This window comes from Polypterus senegalus, chromosome 4 (genome assembly GCF_016835505.1).
Source record: "Polypterus senegalus isolate Bchr_013 chromosome 4, ASM1683550v1, whole genome shotgun sequence".
Classification (NCBI taxonomy): domain Eukaryota; kingdom Metazoa; phylum Chordata; class Cladistia; order Polypteriformes; family Polypteridae; genus Polypterus; species Polypterus senegalus.
This window is the reverse complement of record NC_053157.1, coordinates 111,172,880-111,187,059: the sequence shown is the minus strand read 5'-3', so window position 1 is coordinate 111,187,059 and position 14,180 is coordinate 111,172,880. Positions and strand designations below refer to the sequence as shown.

Genomic DNA, 14,180 nt, shown 5'->3' with positions numbered 1-14,180 from the left:
AAATGTACATGGATGCAACCAATGGATTCCAGCATAATTATGTTGGATATTTAAAAGGTTCTATCCTATTAATGACTATTGCATGCCAAACTGAGCATTTTTATGTAAAGTACAAAGATAACAAACATAGCTAACTAGCTGCAGAATACTTTGTGGGCAATCTTTTAAGGTAATATAGACATCGAAAGATGGATCATTCCATAAATAAACTCTAAGGACAACTTTCCTAGGTTTAGGATGTTTAAGAAAGTAACTCAGGAAACAAGTATTAGTGGCCTGAATAGAAATTAAAAAATGATATGCATTTAATTACTAAAATATTTGATATACTAAATTTAAAGATATATAAAATTATTGAAGGTTATGTACACTCAAATTCAGTTGCATACCTTAGGATTATTTGCATCAAAAAGGCCAGTAGATAATCCAATCAGTAGAGAGTCCTTATCTTTAGATTTTACCGGTGATACAGAACGAGAGCGTGATGTCACTGACTCATCCAGCGAAGATTGTGCAGACAAGATTGCTAAAGCTACTGTTCTTTTGTATGCTGCTGTAGTTATCCTCTGAAACAGGGGTTCTAATCCCTGGTTTTCATCAGAGGTCATTTCTTTGGCTATCAGAAATAAAAAAAAATTAATGAATGAAAAAAGAGCCTGATAGACATGTTAACCAGTCTACAGTTTTTACATTAATTACAAAAGAACAAACAAATAAAAAAAGTTAAAACAGCTCTCAGGGAAGCAAGGTGTATACATAAAGCCATTCAGTTGTTATAAAACACGTCTCAGTTTAGGTTTACAAAGAGTTCATTCAATTAGCTAAACCCATTTAAAGTGAAAGCAAAAGACAATATAAAAAAACGCATTACAATTTTCTAATGGAAAAACAATTTATACTGCAGTGTGTTTATTCAAAATACTACCAAAAAAGCATTCATAAATGAGTGCAGCTTGCATCCCTATATTGATATTGATGTACATAATAAGTAGATACATTATTAAGTACACAGGGTAAGGGTCTTTAGTAGAAGTGATACAAGAACCTTCAGTACCAAGAACAATACAAAAATTTTAGAAATGTAATGGTACTACTTTTATACAGTATCAAAGTAGTACCCAAGTAAAAGTTGGCACTGCACTAAAGCATGACTGCAAGTATATGGATAACTTTGGAATGCACTAGTAATACATGAGAAAAACAGGAGTGAAAATTACAATTTTTACAAGAGTAAAAACTACTTAATTTCTGGACGCCACACCATGTGCCAGCCTTTATGGAGGCTAACTTACTCTTTTTAAAATGTATTTAGAATTACTAGTGGCTTTAATATAATTAATGTTAATAATTAATAATTTTAAGATTTGGCCTCTGGCTTGTTACCACACATCTTTGAATGAATATTTAAACTAAATTTAAGTGATGCGGCTGTAAAAGCAGACCTGTGCACTGGCCCAGCTCAAATACCTCTCAGACATGCTGCAAACTTCAGAAATGTCACATGGTAAGCGTAAAAGATCTAATGGCTACCTACACATCTATAATATCAGAGTATATAAATGTCAAGTGGGATGTTTTTAGAGATTCCCGTAATCACCTGGTAGCACTGTGATAACCTCTGCCTAAAGAATAAGGACAAAAAGTTATAAGCTTGTCTGGAGAAAGAACAGGCAAAGATCCAGAGCAGGGATTAAAGTAAATAAGTTATGGCGAGCTCAGGTACTGTGATATTTAGTTACTGCAGAGTACCAATTACACTTATTTCAGAAACTATTTTAATGCTAGATGGGTTTCATCAGACTAAGTGGAAAAAGCAGGAGGAGGACTAGAAATGGTTTGAATGTGCAATGATGAAAAAGGGAGCGTAGCATAATTAAATCTAAATATGTGATCCAGGCATTGAATTGTGGACTGAATTTGCTCATGTCACTGCCTGGGAGCATTAGTTAACATCATCCAGGCTGACTCAGCAACAGAAATAATTCACTATGTTTTTGATTAATCATTTTTAATGGTGGGGAATTCAAAGAATGAATCAAGATTATTCCTTTCATGGACACTGCTCTATCCAAATATTAATGCATTTAAATAAAAACCTGTGACACAATCCAAGCTGGTCTGACTTCATCTTACTTACACCTACAAGCCTGTAGCAGCTCTTTGTTATCCAAGCCAGAAGTTTGTTTGTGGTTAGGGGAGGGGTGTTTTTTTAGTCAAGAAATGCTTTGAATTTGAGACAGGAGAATTTCAGTGTGCGATTACATCTATCCATCCATTATCCAAACCTCTATATCCTAGCTACAGGGTCACGGGGGTCTGTTGGAGCCAATCCCAGCCAACACAGGGTGCAAGGCAGGAAACAAACCCCGGGCAGGGCGCCAGTCCACCGCAGGGCACACACACACACGGTAGGGACAATTTAGGATCGCCAATGTACCTAACCTGCATGTATTTGGACTTGGGTAGGAAACCGGAGCACCCAGAGGAAACCCACACAGACATGGGGAGAACATGCAAACTCCACGCAGGGAGGACCTGGGAAGCGAACCCCGCTCTCCTTACTAAGAGGCAGCAGCGCTACCACTGCGCCACTGTGTCGCCTTGCAATTACAGAAAATACTTATTTAAATAAAAAATGCCAAACCCCACAAATGAACAGGCTTTTGTTATTGCCACTTTCATCTCATTATGGAGTTAATTCTGAGATAGATTCACATGTGCTTTGAGAGCACAATGATGTGACCGATTAGAGATGAATTGTAGATGCTTAACTTGTACTGTCTGGAATTTGTAAGAGGAAGTGGAATGATGGCAGACTCAATCAATCTTTAATACAGTGTTCTACAAATTTACAGTAAAGGAATGGAGACTTTGCATTCATTTTTTAAATATTAATGGCTATCTTTTCAAGTGCCCATTTTCTATTTGTTGTATATTCGTTAAATTTCAGCATGTTTCACTCCATCTGCCCAAAGAAATCTCACTGCAGCATGTTGTTCAACAAAGGTACAATTCTGCAGCTGAGAATCCATGTTCATTTGAAATTGGCTTCAGAGCGCTGTGCTGTGTCTGTTCAAAATTACCCATACACCGTTGTGAACATGTTTTTTTGTGTCGGCTTCTTTCCATTGTGGTTACTGCGTAATTGCCTTTATACAGGTTTTTTAGGTTTACACTTGTATTACTCTTTAGTTATTTTTTGTTAATCAGCTAATTCAAACAAATTTTAGAATATCAAATGTTGTAAATCTTTGACAAACAGGATTTCACATATACACACTCACCAGGTACTTTATTATTAGGTACAACTCGCTAGTACTGGGTTGGACCAGCTTTTGCCTTCAGATCTGCACATAATTCTTTGTGGCATAGATTCAACAAAGTCTGCCACAAACATTCCTCAAGGATTTTGGTCCACATGGACATGAATCTCCCATTCTACCTCATTAAAGTATTGGATTGGGATCTGAGACCTCATGTATAAACAGTGCATACACACAAAAATGTTGCGTAAGAATGTTTCTGCGTTCAAATCGCGATGTATAAAACCTAAACAAGGCGTAAAGCTACGCACATTTCCACAGTACCTCATACCCTGGCGTATGCAAATTCTTCGCTCGGTTTTGCAGACTGGCGGCTACCCAGCGTCAAAGCAGTGCTACTGTTCCTGTGCGGTTATCCTTTCTTTTTCAGATCCACATCCCTGACGCGGTTTTATAAATATACTGAAATTAACTGCATATTATATATCAGTTTAATGCATCCGATTGTAATTATCAATAACAATATAATGGTCCATGGAATGGTTAAACTATTCCAAATACCATAGCTGTTTTAGCATTGTTACTCTCACTGCACCTTCTTTTTCTTCTTTCAGCTACTCCCGTTAGGGGTTGCCACAGTAGATCATCTTTTTCCATATTACTCTCACTGCACCACTTGGAGCAGCTGATCGGAAAGAGAATTAATCGGTATGCAGCATCAAGCACACGCTGCTTCAGCCATGCTTCCTATTTGAACTGCTTCACACACGGCAAACGCTTCAAAACCTTTCCTGTACGGACCTCGCGGTTCAGAAAGTTTCATCCCAAGAGCTCTAAATGCAAACAATCAGTCCATCAAGTGCTCCTTGTAGAACTGTTTGTACTTAAAACAATCACCTCACTGTAAACTTGCATTGCAGTTATAATATTGCACAACTTGAGCCACTTTATAAAGCACATATTTACATATGATGACAATATCATTTTTAAGATAAAATGCAGCAAAATATGTTTATTATATTATACAGATAAAAATTTAACTTCATTTAAATAATCTATGTTGTTGATAATTAAAGGACACGGTGTTGCTATGCTAGCAAGGATCTGGCACTCCGTTCACGGATTGTTCCTGCCTCGCACTGTATGCTTCACTGGGACTAGTGTGAAGGATAGAATAATTAAACATGTACTACGAAGATATTTCAATGTTCCTTAAAAGTTTTGAAGAATCGGCATTAAGCTTACAGATGGCTTAACGTCTATTACAGAGCTGATTGTGTGGCGATTGGGTATTTGGAGAAAGAAAAGGAAGGACAGGAATTGGAGGTTAGTACGTTTGAAAGAGACAGTACTGCTGCAGTAAATTATTTTATCAAAGGTTGCGCACAATCACTGTGCCACCGTGTTCCCATGTTTAATAACATGCTTTAACTCCTATCATTATGAAAATGATATCACGTATACTTCTCAGTATTTTAGTTAGTCAGAGATCTGTAATATCACAAATGTAATGGATTCTGTGGCCTGTCTGAGGAAGAGAAAGCCGTTTTAAGAAGCACGTAGTGATTCACACACATAGAAAAGCAAAAACAAAGCATTTAACGTGCTACTTTAGTTATGATGGGATTTGAGAAACTAGTAAATTAAACAATTTTAAAATTAAGTTTATGATGTTCTACTTTAATGACAAAATAAACTATGTGATTAAAGTAGAAATTTAGAGAGTAAAGTTGACATTTTATGCTTTTTCCCCCACTGTGTGCCTTTTTTTTCCCTCTGTACCCTAATAAGCTCTCATATGACACTCAGGCAGTGGGCTACGACTTGCCTTTTCATGGCAACTTCGGTATGTGAAAACCTCTTATTTTGGGCATTGTGCGACTTTGTGAACATATTCAAAGAGGCGTAATTCTGGGAGGAGTTGGGGCGGGACAGCAGACACGTGCGTTACTTTTCACGCTGACCGGGATTTTATGTAGCGGAAGAATGTGGAAGTTGGCGTACGCACAGATTTATGCATCTGGATTTTTCTGCGTGTATGCATATTCCCGCTTTTGTGCTTATGCCACGTTATAGTGCGAGTTGTACGCATGGCTTTATACATAAGGCCCCTGGTGACTGTGGAGACCATTTCAATACAGTGAAGTGATTGTCATGTTCAAGAAACCACCAGCTTGAGGATGATTTGAGCTTTGTGAAATGGCATGTTATCCTGCTGGAATTAGCCATAAGAAGCTGGGTACACTGGGGCCATAAAGGGATGAGCATAGTCAGCAACAACACTCAGGTAGGCAATGGAATTTAAACAATGATCAGTTAATACTAAGGGATCCAAAGTGTGCCATGGAAGTATCCCCTAGACCAGGGGTGGGCAATGTCAGTCCGAGAGCCGCAGTGGCTGCAGGTTTTTGTTCCAGCCCAGTTTCTTAATGAGAAGTCAATTATTGCTGATGATGCACTTCTGTTGTTCAATTTTGGTGAGCCTGTGTGAATTATAGCCTCAGTTGCCTGTTCTTAGTTGACAGGAGTGGCACCCAGTGTGGTCTCCTGCTGCTGTAGCCCATCTGTTTCAAGGTTCGACATGTTGTGCGTTCAGTGATGCTTTTCTGTATACCTCGGTCGTAATGAGCAGTTATTTGAGTTACTGTTGCCTTTCCATCAGCTTGAACCACTCTGGCCATTCTCCTCTAACCTCTGGCATCAACAAGGCATTTTTCGGGCCATTCTCTATAAACAGAGATGGTTGTGTGTGAAAATCCTAGTAGATTAGCAGTTTTAAAATTTATGCCACATTTAAAGTCACTTAAAATCACCTTTCTTACCCATTCTGATGGTTGGTTTGAACTTCAGCAGGTCATTTTGACAATGTCTACATGCCCAACTGCATTGAGTTGCTGCCATGTGATTGGATAATTAGATATTTGTGTTAAAAAGCAGTTAAACAGGTGTACCTAATAAAGTGGCTGATGTCCGTGTATATATATACACACACAGTAATCCCTCGCTATATCGCGCTTCGACTTTCGCGGCTTCACTCTATCACGGATTTTATATGAAAGCATAACTGAATATATAACGCGGATTTTTCGCTGATGCGCGGGATCTGCGGACAATGTGTCTTTTTACTTCCTGTACATGCTTCCTCAGTTGGTTTGCCCAATTGATTTCATACAAGGGACGCTATTGGAGGATGACTGAGAAGCTAACCAATCAGAGCATGCAGTTCAGTTCCTGCCTGCTGAATGCAGTGTTAACCAGGAAGTCTTGTCTCGCTCATTCAGCATCAACGTGTTTCGCTGTGTAAAGAGTTGTGCTCTTTTGTGTTTATCTTTGTGCATAGTCAAGCCCTTCATTATGGCTCCAAAACGATCTGCTACTGCTTCAGGGGCTGTGCCCAAACGCAAACGGAAGATGTTAACGATTGCCGAAAAGGTAAACGTTTTGGATTTGTTGAAGGCTACGATTCTTTTTATTTAAAAAGTAGGAAAGGAATATAAGATCTAGAGCCGCAGTGTCCTTTTAACCAGGGTGCAAAACGAGTTGTAAGTGGATGTAATAAGGCAGTAGTCTGGATCAATCAATCAATCAACATTTATTTATAAAGCACATATTCATACAAAAAAATGTAGCTCAAAGTGCTTTACAAAGCACAGATGGAATCTGCTTTAGGGATTTGGATTGAAGACTGCCAGAAGAAGAACAACGGCAGTGCTACACAATCGCCTGAAGTGGCTCCTTTAGTAGAGCTGTAACGCTCTCCTTTGTTGTGCAGTAAAGTTAAACTCATTGTTATCGGAGAAGTCATTGTTGGTGAGTAACCATAATTAATTTTCTACTTACAGTACTTAGTAAATGTACGTATGTTTAGTGTCACTGTACACACATTTACTGTATAGTATTTTTCTTGCATTGTACGTGTTTTTTGTTGGTGGCCTGTCTATCGTAATGGCTATAAGATATGTGATATCGGAGACACTCAATATCTTTAAAATAATATTTAGGTTTTACTGTATATAAACAAAGTGTTTATATACATAATTTCAATTAATCTTACCTAATATCTAAGAGAATACAAAGGGATTATGCTGTATAACTCTGCAGGGAATATTTATAAACAGTGTGGGAGAGTTTATATATATATAAAATGCAATGTTGACTTTAACACTCACCAACAAAAGTAATTTGTTATGATTCCACATCTAGGACAGTAGACATCTACTAAGAAATAACATTTCAACATATCAATATTTAACCTCCCCCTACAATAGAAAAACTAAATGCTTCAACTCAAAACTGCTTTGACTGATTTGACTGAAATTTAGTAACATTACAGAAAAAAAGAACATTAGCTGACCCGATTTTGTGAATATATTTTCTATTTGTTGATAATCTATATATATAATTCACTAAGGCAAGACACCCATGGAAAGCACGCCAGAAGGGGCGTGGATTCACTAAGCCGACAAATAAGATACCTATGGCGCACACAGGGAGGAGCCACGCCCACCAACTCCAAGACCATTGGATACGACAACAACTCGCAGAGCCACGCCCACCAACTCGGGTGCGACGACACAGAAAGAACGCCGTCATTTATATTCGTCTGTCATAGAGGCCTCGTACCTCCGAGCCACCTTGACTGTTCATAGAGGCATGTTTCTCGAGGAGGTGAGTCGCCATATGCAGCGTGTAAAACAGTTTGCGAGGGGTATCCCATGGAATCCTTACAACAATCCTTTACAACCGAGGTGAAAACACAATGAAGTAAGCAGTCTTTAAAAACCCTAACAGTCTAGCAGTTGTTAACCCTAACCCTAATTTTCGGTTACGACGCACGATCGCGTGCACTATAGCACTCACGGACAATTATATGTTGCTCTCTCCAGAGTTCCATCTTTTCATTCACTTTCTGTTGTATCCTCAAACCCTCCCTTTTTAGACAACTGTGTCTTTCCAGAAGTGTTCAACCATCAATAAATAATTATGCGGCGTTTGTTATGTAGCGGGTTCACTATTGTCTTGTATATTGCTCTCTCCTGAGTTCCATCTTATTCACTTACTGTTGTATTCTCACACCAACCCGTTTTAGACAACCGTGTCTTTCCAGAAGTGTTTAGCATTCAATAAATAATTATGCATGAGATTGAGCGTGTGTCTACCCGGCGCAGAAAGGCATGGGTAAGCCGTTGAACCCTATTCGGGCTGCAAACCATGGAATTCCCACTAAGTGCGACTCATACACTCCCACTGGTTGCGTCCCTACCTTTTGTGCACACCCCCCTCCCACCTCGCTACTACTGTTGTCGGGTGTCTTGGTGGATTATACAAACCGGATTCCAAAAAAGTTGGGACACTAAACAAATTGTGAATAAAAACTGAATGCAATGATGTGGAGATGGCAAATGTCAATATTTTATTTGTAATAGAACGTAGATGACAGATCGAACGTTTAATCTGAGTAAATGTATCATTTTAAAGGAAAAATATGTATGTATGGTACGCCGCGGGTTGGCTAGTTATTAATACTATGCTAACGTATATGCGCTGTGCTGCACTTCTAGGTGGCTTTATGCAAATAAAGGAAACAGCTGAAATGACTGACAGCACCACAAACCGGCAGAGTGGATGGAAAAATGTGATCATGTTTGCCTTATACATTGAGGTGTAAAATGGAAAGAGAAAGTATGGCGAAGCTCAATGGTTAGAAAGCGTTGTAGAAATCATGAGTGTCATTGTCAGATGCTATAGCCAAGTGCGTTAATAGTACTTTGCTTGAATCAAAATGGGAGGGAGCGAAATGTGAGGGCAGAAATGGTATCCTCAAATCCAAGACAAGGGGGACAGACAGAGGAAATTTAAACTTGATGGGTCTCCTACATGTGCATTGTTTTGCAATGACCATCAACAAAAACCAAACAACTAGGAAAAGCAAAAATTTGTTTAATGCAGGGATGTTTTACTGATGTGCAACTGTAAATAACATGTTGAAGAGTAAGCAGCTCCAGGGCCTGAATATTAGTAATAAAAAATAATTATTATCACTTATTATTTGACTGATGCCTTTATCCAAGGTGACTTAAATTTGAGATACAATTGGTTACATTTCTTGTATTTTTCCAGTTGCCACACAGATGTGTGAAGTGACTTGCTCATGATCACACAGCGTCTGTAGCAGGATTTGAACTCACAACCTCATGGTCTGAAGTCTTACATACAAAGCCTTGGCCACCACACCACACTGCCTACCAATAATATTGGCTTTTGGTAAAGAAGAAAAAAATACAAATATCGTATTCAGTAAAGTACTTAGTTACATAATACTTCTGATACATCTGATTAACTAAGAGCCTTATAACTGAGGCTTATTGTCTTTAGAAATTTCCCGGGTTATACTGGGAGACACAGCCAGCTAACCTGTTTGCTCCTCTGTTGTGTGGTTTGTTTCATCTTCTTGCTCTGTATGTGCTTGACTATGATTCTCTTGGACAAGGCCGAATTCTTGAGGCTTAACACTGAACAAAGAAAGAACACATTTTAATAGTCTTAATAAAATCCATAACCTACAATATCATAAACGTTCCTACCCTAATCCCTGACTAACTTCCCATAAAAAAAAATGTTAAAAAAGAGGAATAAAATCTTAAATGACAGTATTCTCACAAAAAAGCTACTTGAGCTGTGAAATGAAGCAGTTAAAATATCATTCAAAGACTTCTATCAATCCATTTCAATCAATGATTCCTAAATTTGCATGGTATGTGGTATTTATACTTAAAATACTACTGGATCATTCATTTTTAAAATTTGATTTCAAAACTTTCACAGTAATATCTGCCAGGTTTACCGGGGAAAACCATGAGATTATTATTTTCCCAGTCCTCAGTGTGGAATGTCATTTACCTTAGCAGATCCAGTTTAATCTGACTTTACTATCAAAACATTGTTAAACAAAATTACTACACAACCGAATGAATTCTACATTTCACAAATGTTTATGTAATTCATTTATAGGAATATAATTATGTAGTATGGATCAGTAGTGTCCAATTTTCAGTCCTCAGGGCTGAACACATTTTTGTTCCAACCAATTTCCCAATTATTTAGTCATTGTTACCTTTAATTCATCTCATTCTTTGATTAGCAGACCCCTATTTTCCTTTTATTTTGCATTTAGAAAAGTGCAGTTGTGTTAGAATTACACAAAACATATTTGTATTTTGTTGCATCTCTAAATGCTTATTCAATTTTGTTTTTTTAATTCATTTTTTATTTGTTGTGTTTGCATTATTAATTTAATCTGAATATGACAATTAAAGTTGATCAAAGCAGAAACTAGCACAAAGGAGCAGCTACTTCAGTGTTACCCACTTATGTGTTCATTATGAAATAACTGCCTAAATGAATAAAACTTTAAACAAATTAAATTTAAAAGGAAAAAGAGTAAATTCTTACACATCTGACACGTAGAAATGTCTTCCTCATGCATTAAAAATACAGCATGACCAGTTTGCAATTTCTAGATAGTTATATGACGAATGTTGAAAAAAAGTGTCTGCACTTTTATATTTTCACTGGAAATGGTGAAGGTGGGAGAAGTAATTGAATATTAAAAAGTTGGTACAATGCTGGGAAAATTGCATCGCAAACGAAGGTGACTGTGTAGAAAGGTGATGCAATTTTTTTTTTTAATTCTGTTTATTAAGAATTTCAAAAACAAAAGTGTGGAAACTTTTTGAATGGTCCTCGTAAAAAACAGAAACTGGAAAATAAGGCCTTGCTTAATTAAAGTAGGAGTCCAATTAAGAGAAGAAATGGGTTGGGACAAAAACCTGCTTCCACAGGAAGTCTTGATGACTGAACATTGACAACCACTAGTATTGATTAAATAAAAATATGTAAGTGTTGCTTCTCAAAGACCTTCAACAACAGTAATCAGATTTCACCCTTTGGTAATTAACCAACTTAACTTGAACTCTTTCATATCATCACCAGAAAATATTAAACAAAGAACTCTAGGATTGTTCGCTGTACTTCCTATAATTTTTTTTATAGTGGGTAACCCACAGAAAAAAGTATTCAGCAAATCATGGAGTCTACACTGACATGAACTTCATGAAACACCAGGCTGTTGTGAAAATTGCCCTGTTGATTTTTAAGAACAACCTCTGGCATATAGATGGAAAAGTCCCCTTTCTAGCGTGTATTGTTCACAGAAGCACCAGTATGGCACTTTTTCACCAATTGCTGAATCCCTCATGTATAACCTTGAAAGACTTCTAAAAACATACTGCTCCTTAATCAGAACTTGCTATTACAATGAATATGGCACGTCTTCTCTTCAGCACACACAGACAGATTACAGAAGTAACTAAACAAAACAAAAGGTGAATGGGGACTTTCCACTTGCGTCACCTAAGTTTACTGCTGCTAAAACCACATCTTTACCGTGGCCTAAACTGAGCTACCTTATATAATTAACCCAAAAAGCATGAATGGATTAAATGAAAGGCCCAGAGTAGAAATACTTCTTAAAAGTTAAATATTTTTATCTTATTTCTTACTTTAGGGATTCTGATTCCTTTTCCCATGCGTTGATGGCCACATGTAATGTTTTTGAGTGCTCAGAATCAGACTCCTTTGTGCCAACTTCTTCAAGCACTTCTGCTTCCAAATCTTCTGGGTCTGTAAAGAAAAAAGAGCTGCCATTATGAAAAAAGGCATTACATAAAATTTTTGTTAAACCAAAAAGGAAGGAAAAGCCATAGGTCCAGTCAGATGGTTGTTGAAGAAAGTCGACATAAAGGGTAGAACGTGGATTGTTAACAAAAGTCAACGTCAAGGGGTAAAAGACTAAATATGAAAGTCACATAGAATATATTATTTAGTTTAATCCCCAGATGTTAGCAAAGAAGCCGAGATAAATTTGAATGCTAGTCAATATTGTTATTGCACGGCATCAAAAGAAATAATCTGCATAAGATATTTTTGTATTGTTGATGACTCACATTTTGCACTGTCAAATGGGGATTTTGAGCTGTCAGAGGTTACGGTGAGAGAGCAGCTGAAAATAGCATCAGCAGTGTAACATGCATCAAAAACAGTGTGACTTGAATCGTATATGCTTCAAAATGATTATTTAGAATGTTTATAAAACTGGTAGCTGCATGCTTTCCACAATGAGTTCTAAAAAGGTTGTTTTTTGACAAAAAGTGAGCTTTTCTGAAAAATATCAGCCTCAAGAGTTAAAAGAAATGGGTAATTTGCTAAACCCAAAATGCACTGTCAAACATTCTTTACCGTCAAGTCCATCAGATGGCTTCACAGGTTCAGGTGCCAAGTCTAAATCTGTTGAGGATTTTGCCTCTGTAGTATCTTCATGCTTTGAGTCTCTTTTGATAATTTCAGTTGCCTGCTTGCCAGTTTCTGAATTCCATACAGTTTCTGTCTCCTTAATTTTTACTGTTTCATCTGTCTTCTGAATGCTGATTTCTGAAAATCAAAAAGGGTTATAACTTGCAGAGAATAAACTAAAGGGTGTCTGAAAAAAACAAAAACACCACTAAAAATAAAGAATTATCATCATCTAACTAAAATGATGCAAATGGTATATGCGTCAAAAGTAAAGCAGTGATCAAACTACCTAGTTTCTAAAGGACTCTCCATCCATCTATGCATTGTCTAGTTGTGGGTTGTGGAGGGGATACCAGTCTATAGTAGGAATTATACAAAAAACCTGGGGTCTTGAAATTAGCCTACCAGCAGATATTTGGAATGTATGATGAAAATGCAGGAGAAATATTTTAATCCTGTGTTCAATAACTACTTCTGCACTTTATCAGTGTGTCTCCTGGACCATCATCTGTGAACTTTCAGATTGGGATGACAGCTTCAGTCTAATTTTGATTAGAGTTAGGTAGGAAACAAGCTTTCTTTTGGGCAAGTAGCTTATTTGACATGCAAAATGATGTAAAAATATTGTCAGCAGTGATTTTCCTCACATTGCCTGTGAAAGGCACATACATAACTCACATCACTAATCCGTGTTTTTCCCTGGAAATTGAGCATGATCTTTCTGAAAATATGGAATAGTATCTAGTATATCTATTTGTTACCTACATCAGCAGCTATCCAAAATCTGACTCCAGACTTTTCAGGTTTGTTTGATTTTCACTAGTTGAAAGGACAATAACATTTGATCAGGAACATTCATCACCAGTATGTCTGTTCTTAGGGGCCGATTTATACTTCACGCTCAGAATGTGTATGCGCCCGCATCATGGCTGCCACACGCTCACAGCGTTCATTTCACGCGTCCTCTGAGCAGGTCCTCAGAAATGAACGCGAAAAGTCGGGGGGCGCAGTGTGCTAAAAGTCAGAACGTGACGTCAGTGTCTCTGTTTACTATCTACATTTGACAGAAAGCCTCTATGCAGAACCTACGTGATGAATGTTTCAATATGGTGAAGCAAAATGCCGACATACAGATGCATTCGTGGTGCTTTTATATTCAAGGGTCGCATATAGGGAATCCAATCTCGGGCTCCATTCCCGGACATTTTTCATTCCCGGGAATGAAACTGCTGTAATTCCTGGGAAACCGGGAACGGCCAAGTTTGCATATATAGCATGTAAAAGTGTAAAAATCGATCAAGAAATAACAGAGTTATAGTTGAAAACTGAAGACTTCATTGACGTCTGTCAGACAACAGCTTTGAACAGCAACTTGAAATTGCAATGCGTCAGTCTGTTGCATCCTCATTATCTGTGCGAAGAAACTTGCCATCACAGAATGATGACAAGAAACTGGACGCATCAGTAACAGGTGAAATGGCGGTGTTTCACAGTAACGGCAAGCGCAGGTGTTGTTTAGAACAAGTGTATCTGTATCTGATGACTGTGCTGCCTACTTCAGTGGAG

At 37.7% G+C, this 14,180-nt stretch overlaps 1 protein-coding gene across 5 annotated transcripts in view; it reads right to left on the bottom strand.

The window, feature by feature from the left end:
* The window catches only part of nek1 (NIMA-related kinase 1), a 225,527-nt gene that overhangs the window by 70,561 nt on the left and 140,786 nt on the right, over window positions 1–14,180 (bottom strand). For all 5 annotated transcript variants that reach the window (XM_039751159.1, XM_039751160.1, XM_039751162.1 and 2 more), the window contains 4 exons: window positions 12,561–12,752; window positions 11,825–11,945; window positions 9,678–9,775; window positions 390–616 (listed from right to left, as the gene is read on the bottom strand). In XM_039751159.1, coding sequence (XP_039607093.1) covers window positions 390–616; window positions 9,678–9,775; window positions 11,825–11,945; window positions 12,561–12,752 — 638 coding nt within the window. The remainder of the gene's footprint in view (window positions 1–389; window positions 617–9,677; window positions 9,776–11,824; window positions 11,946–12,560; window positions 12,753–14,180) is intronic.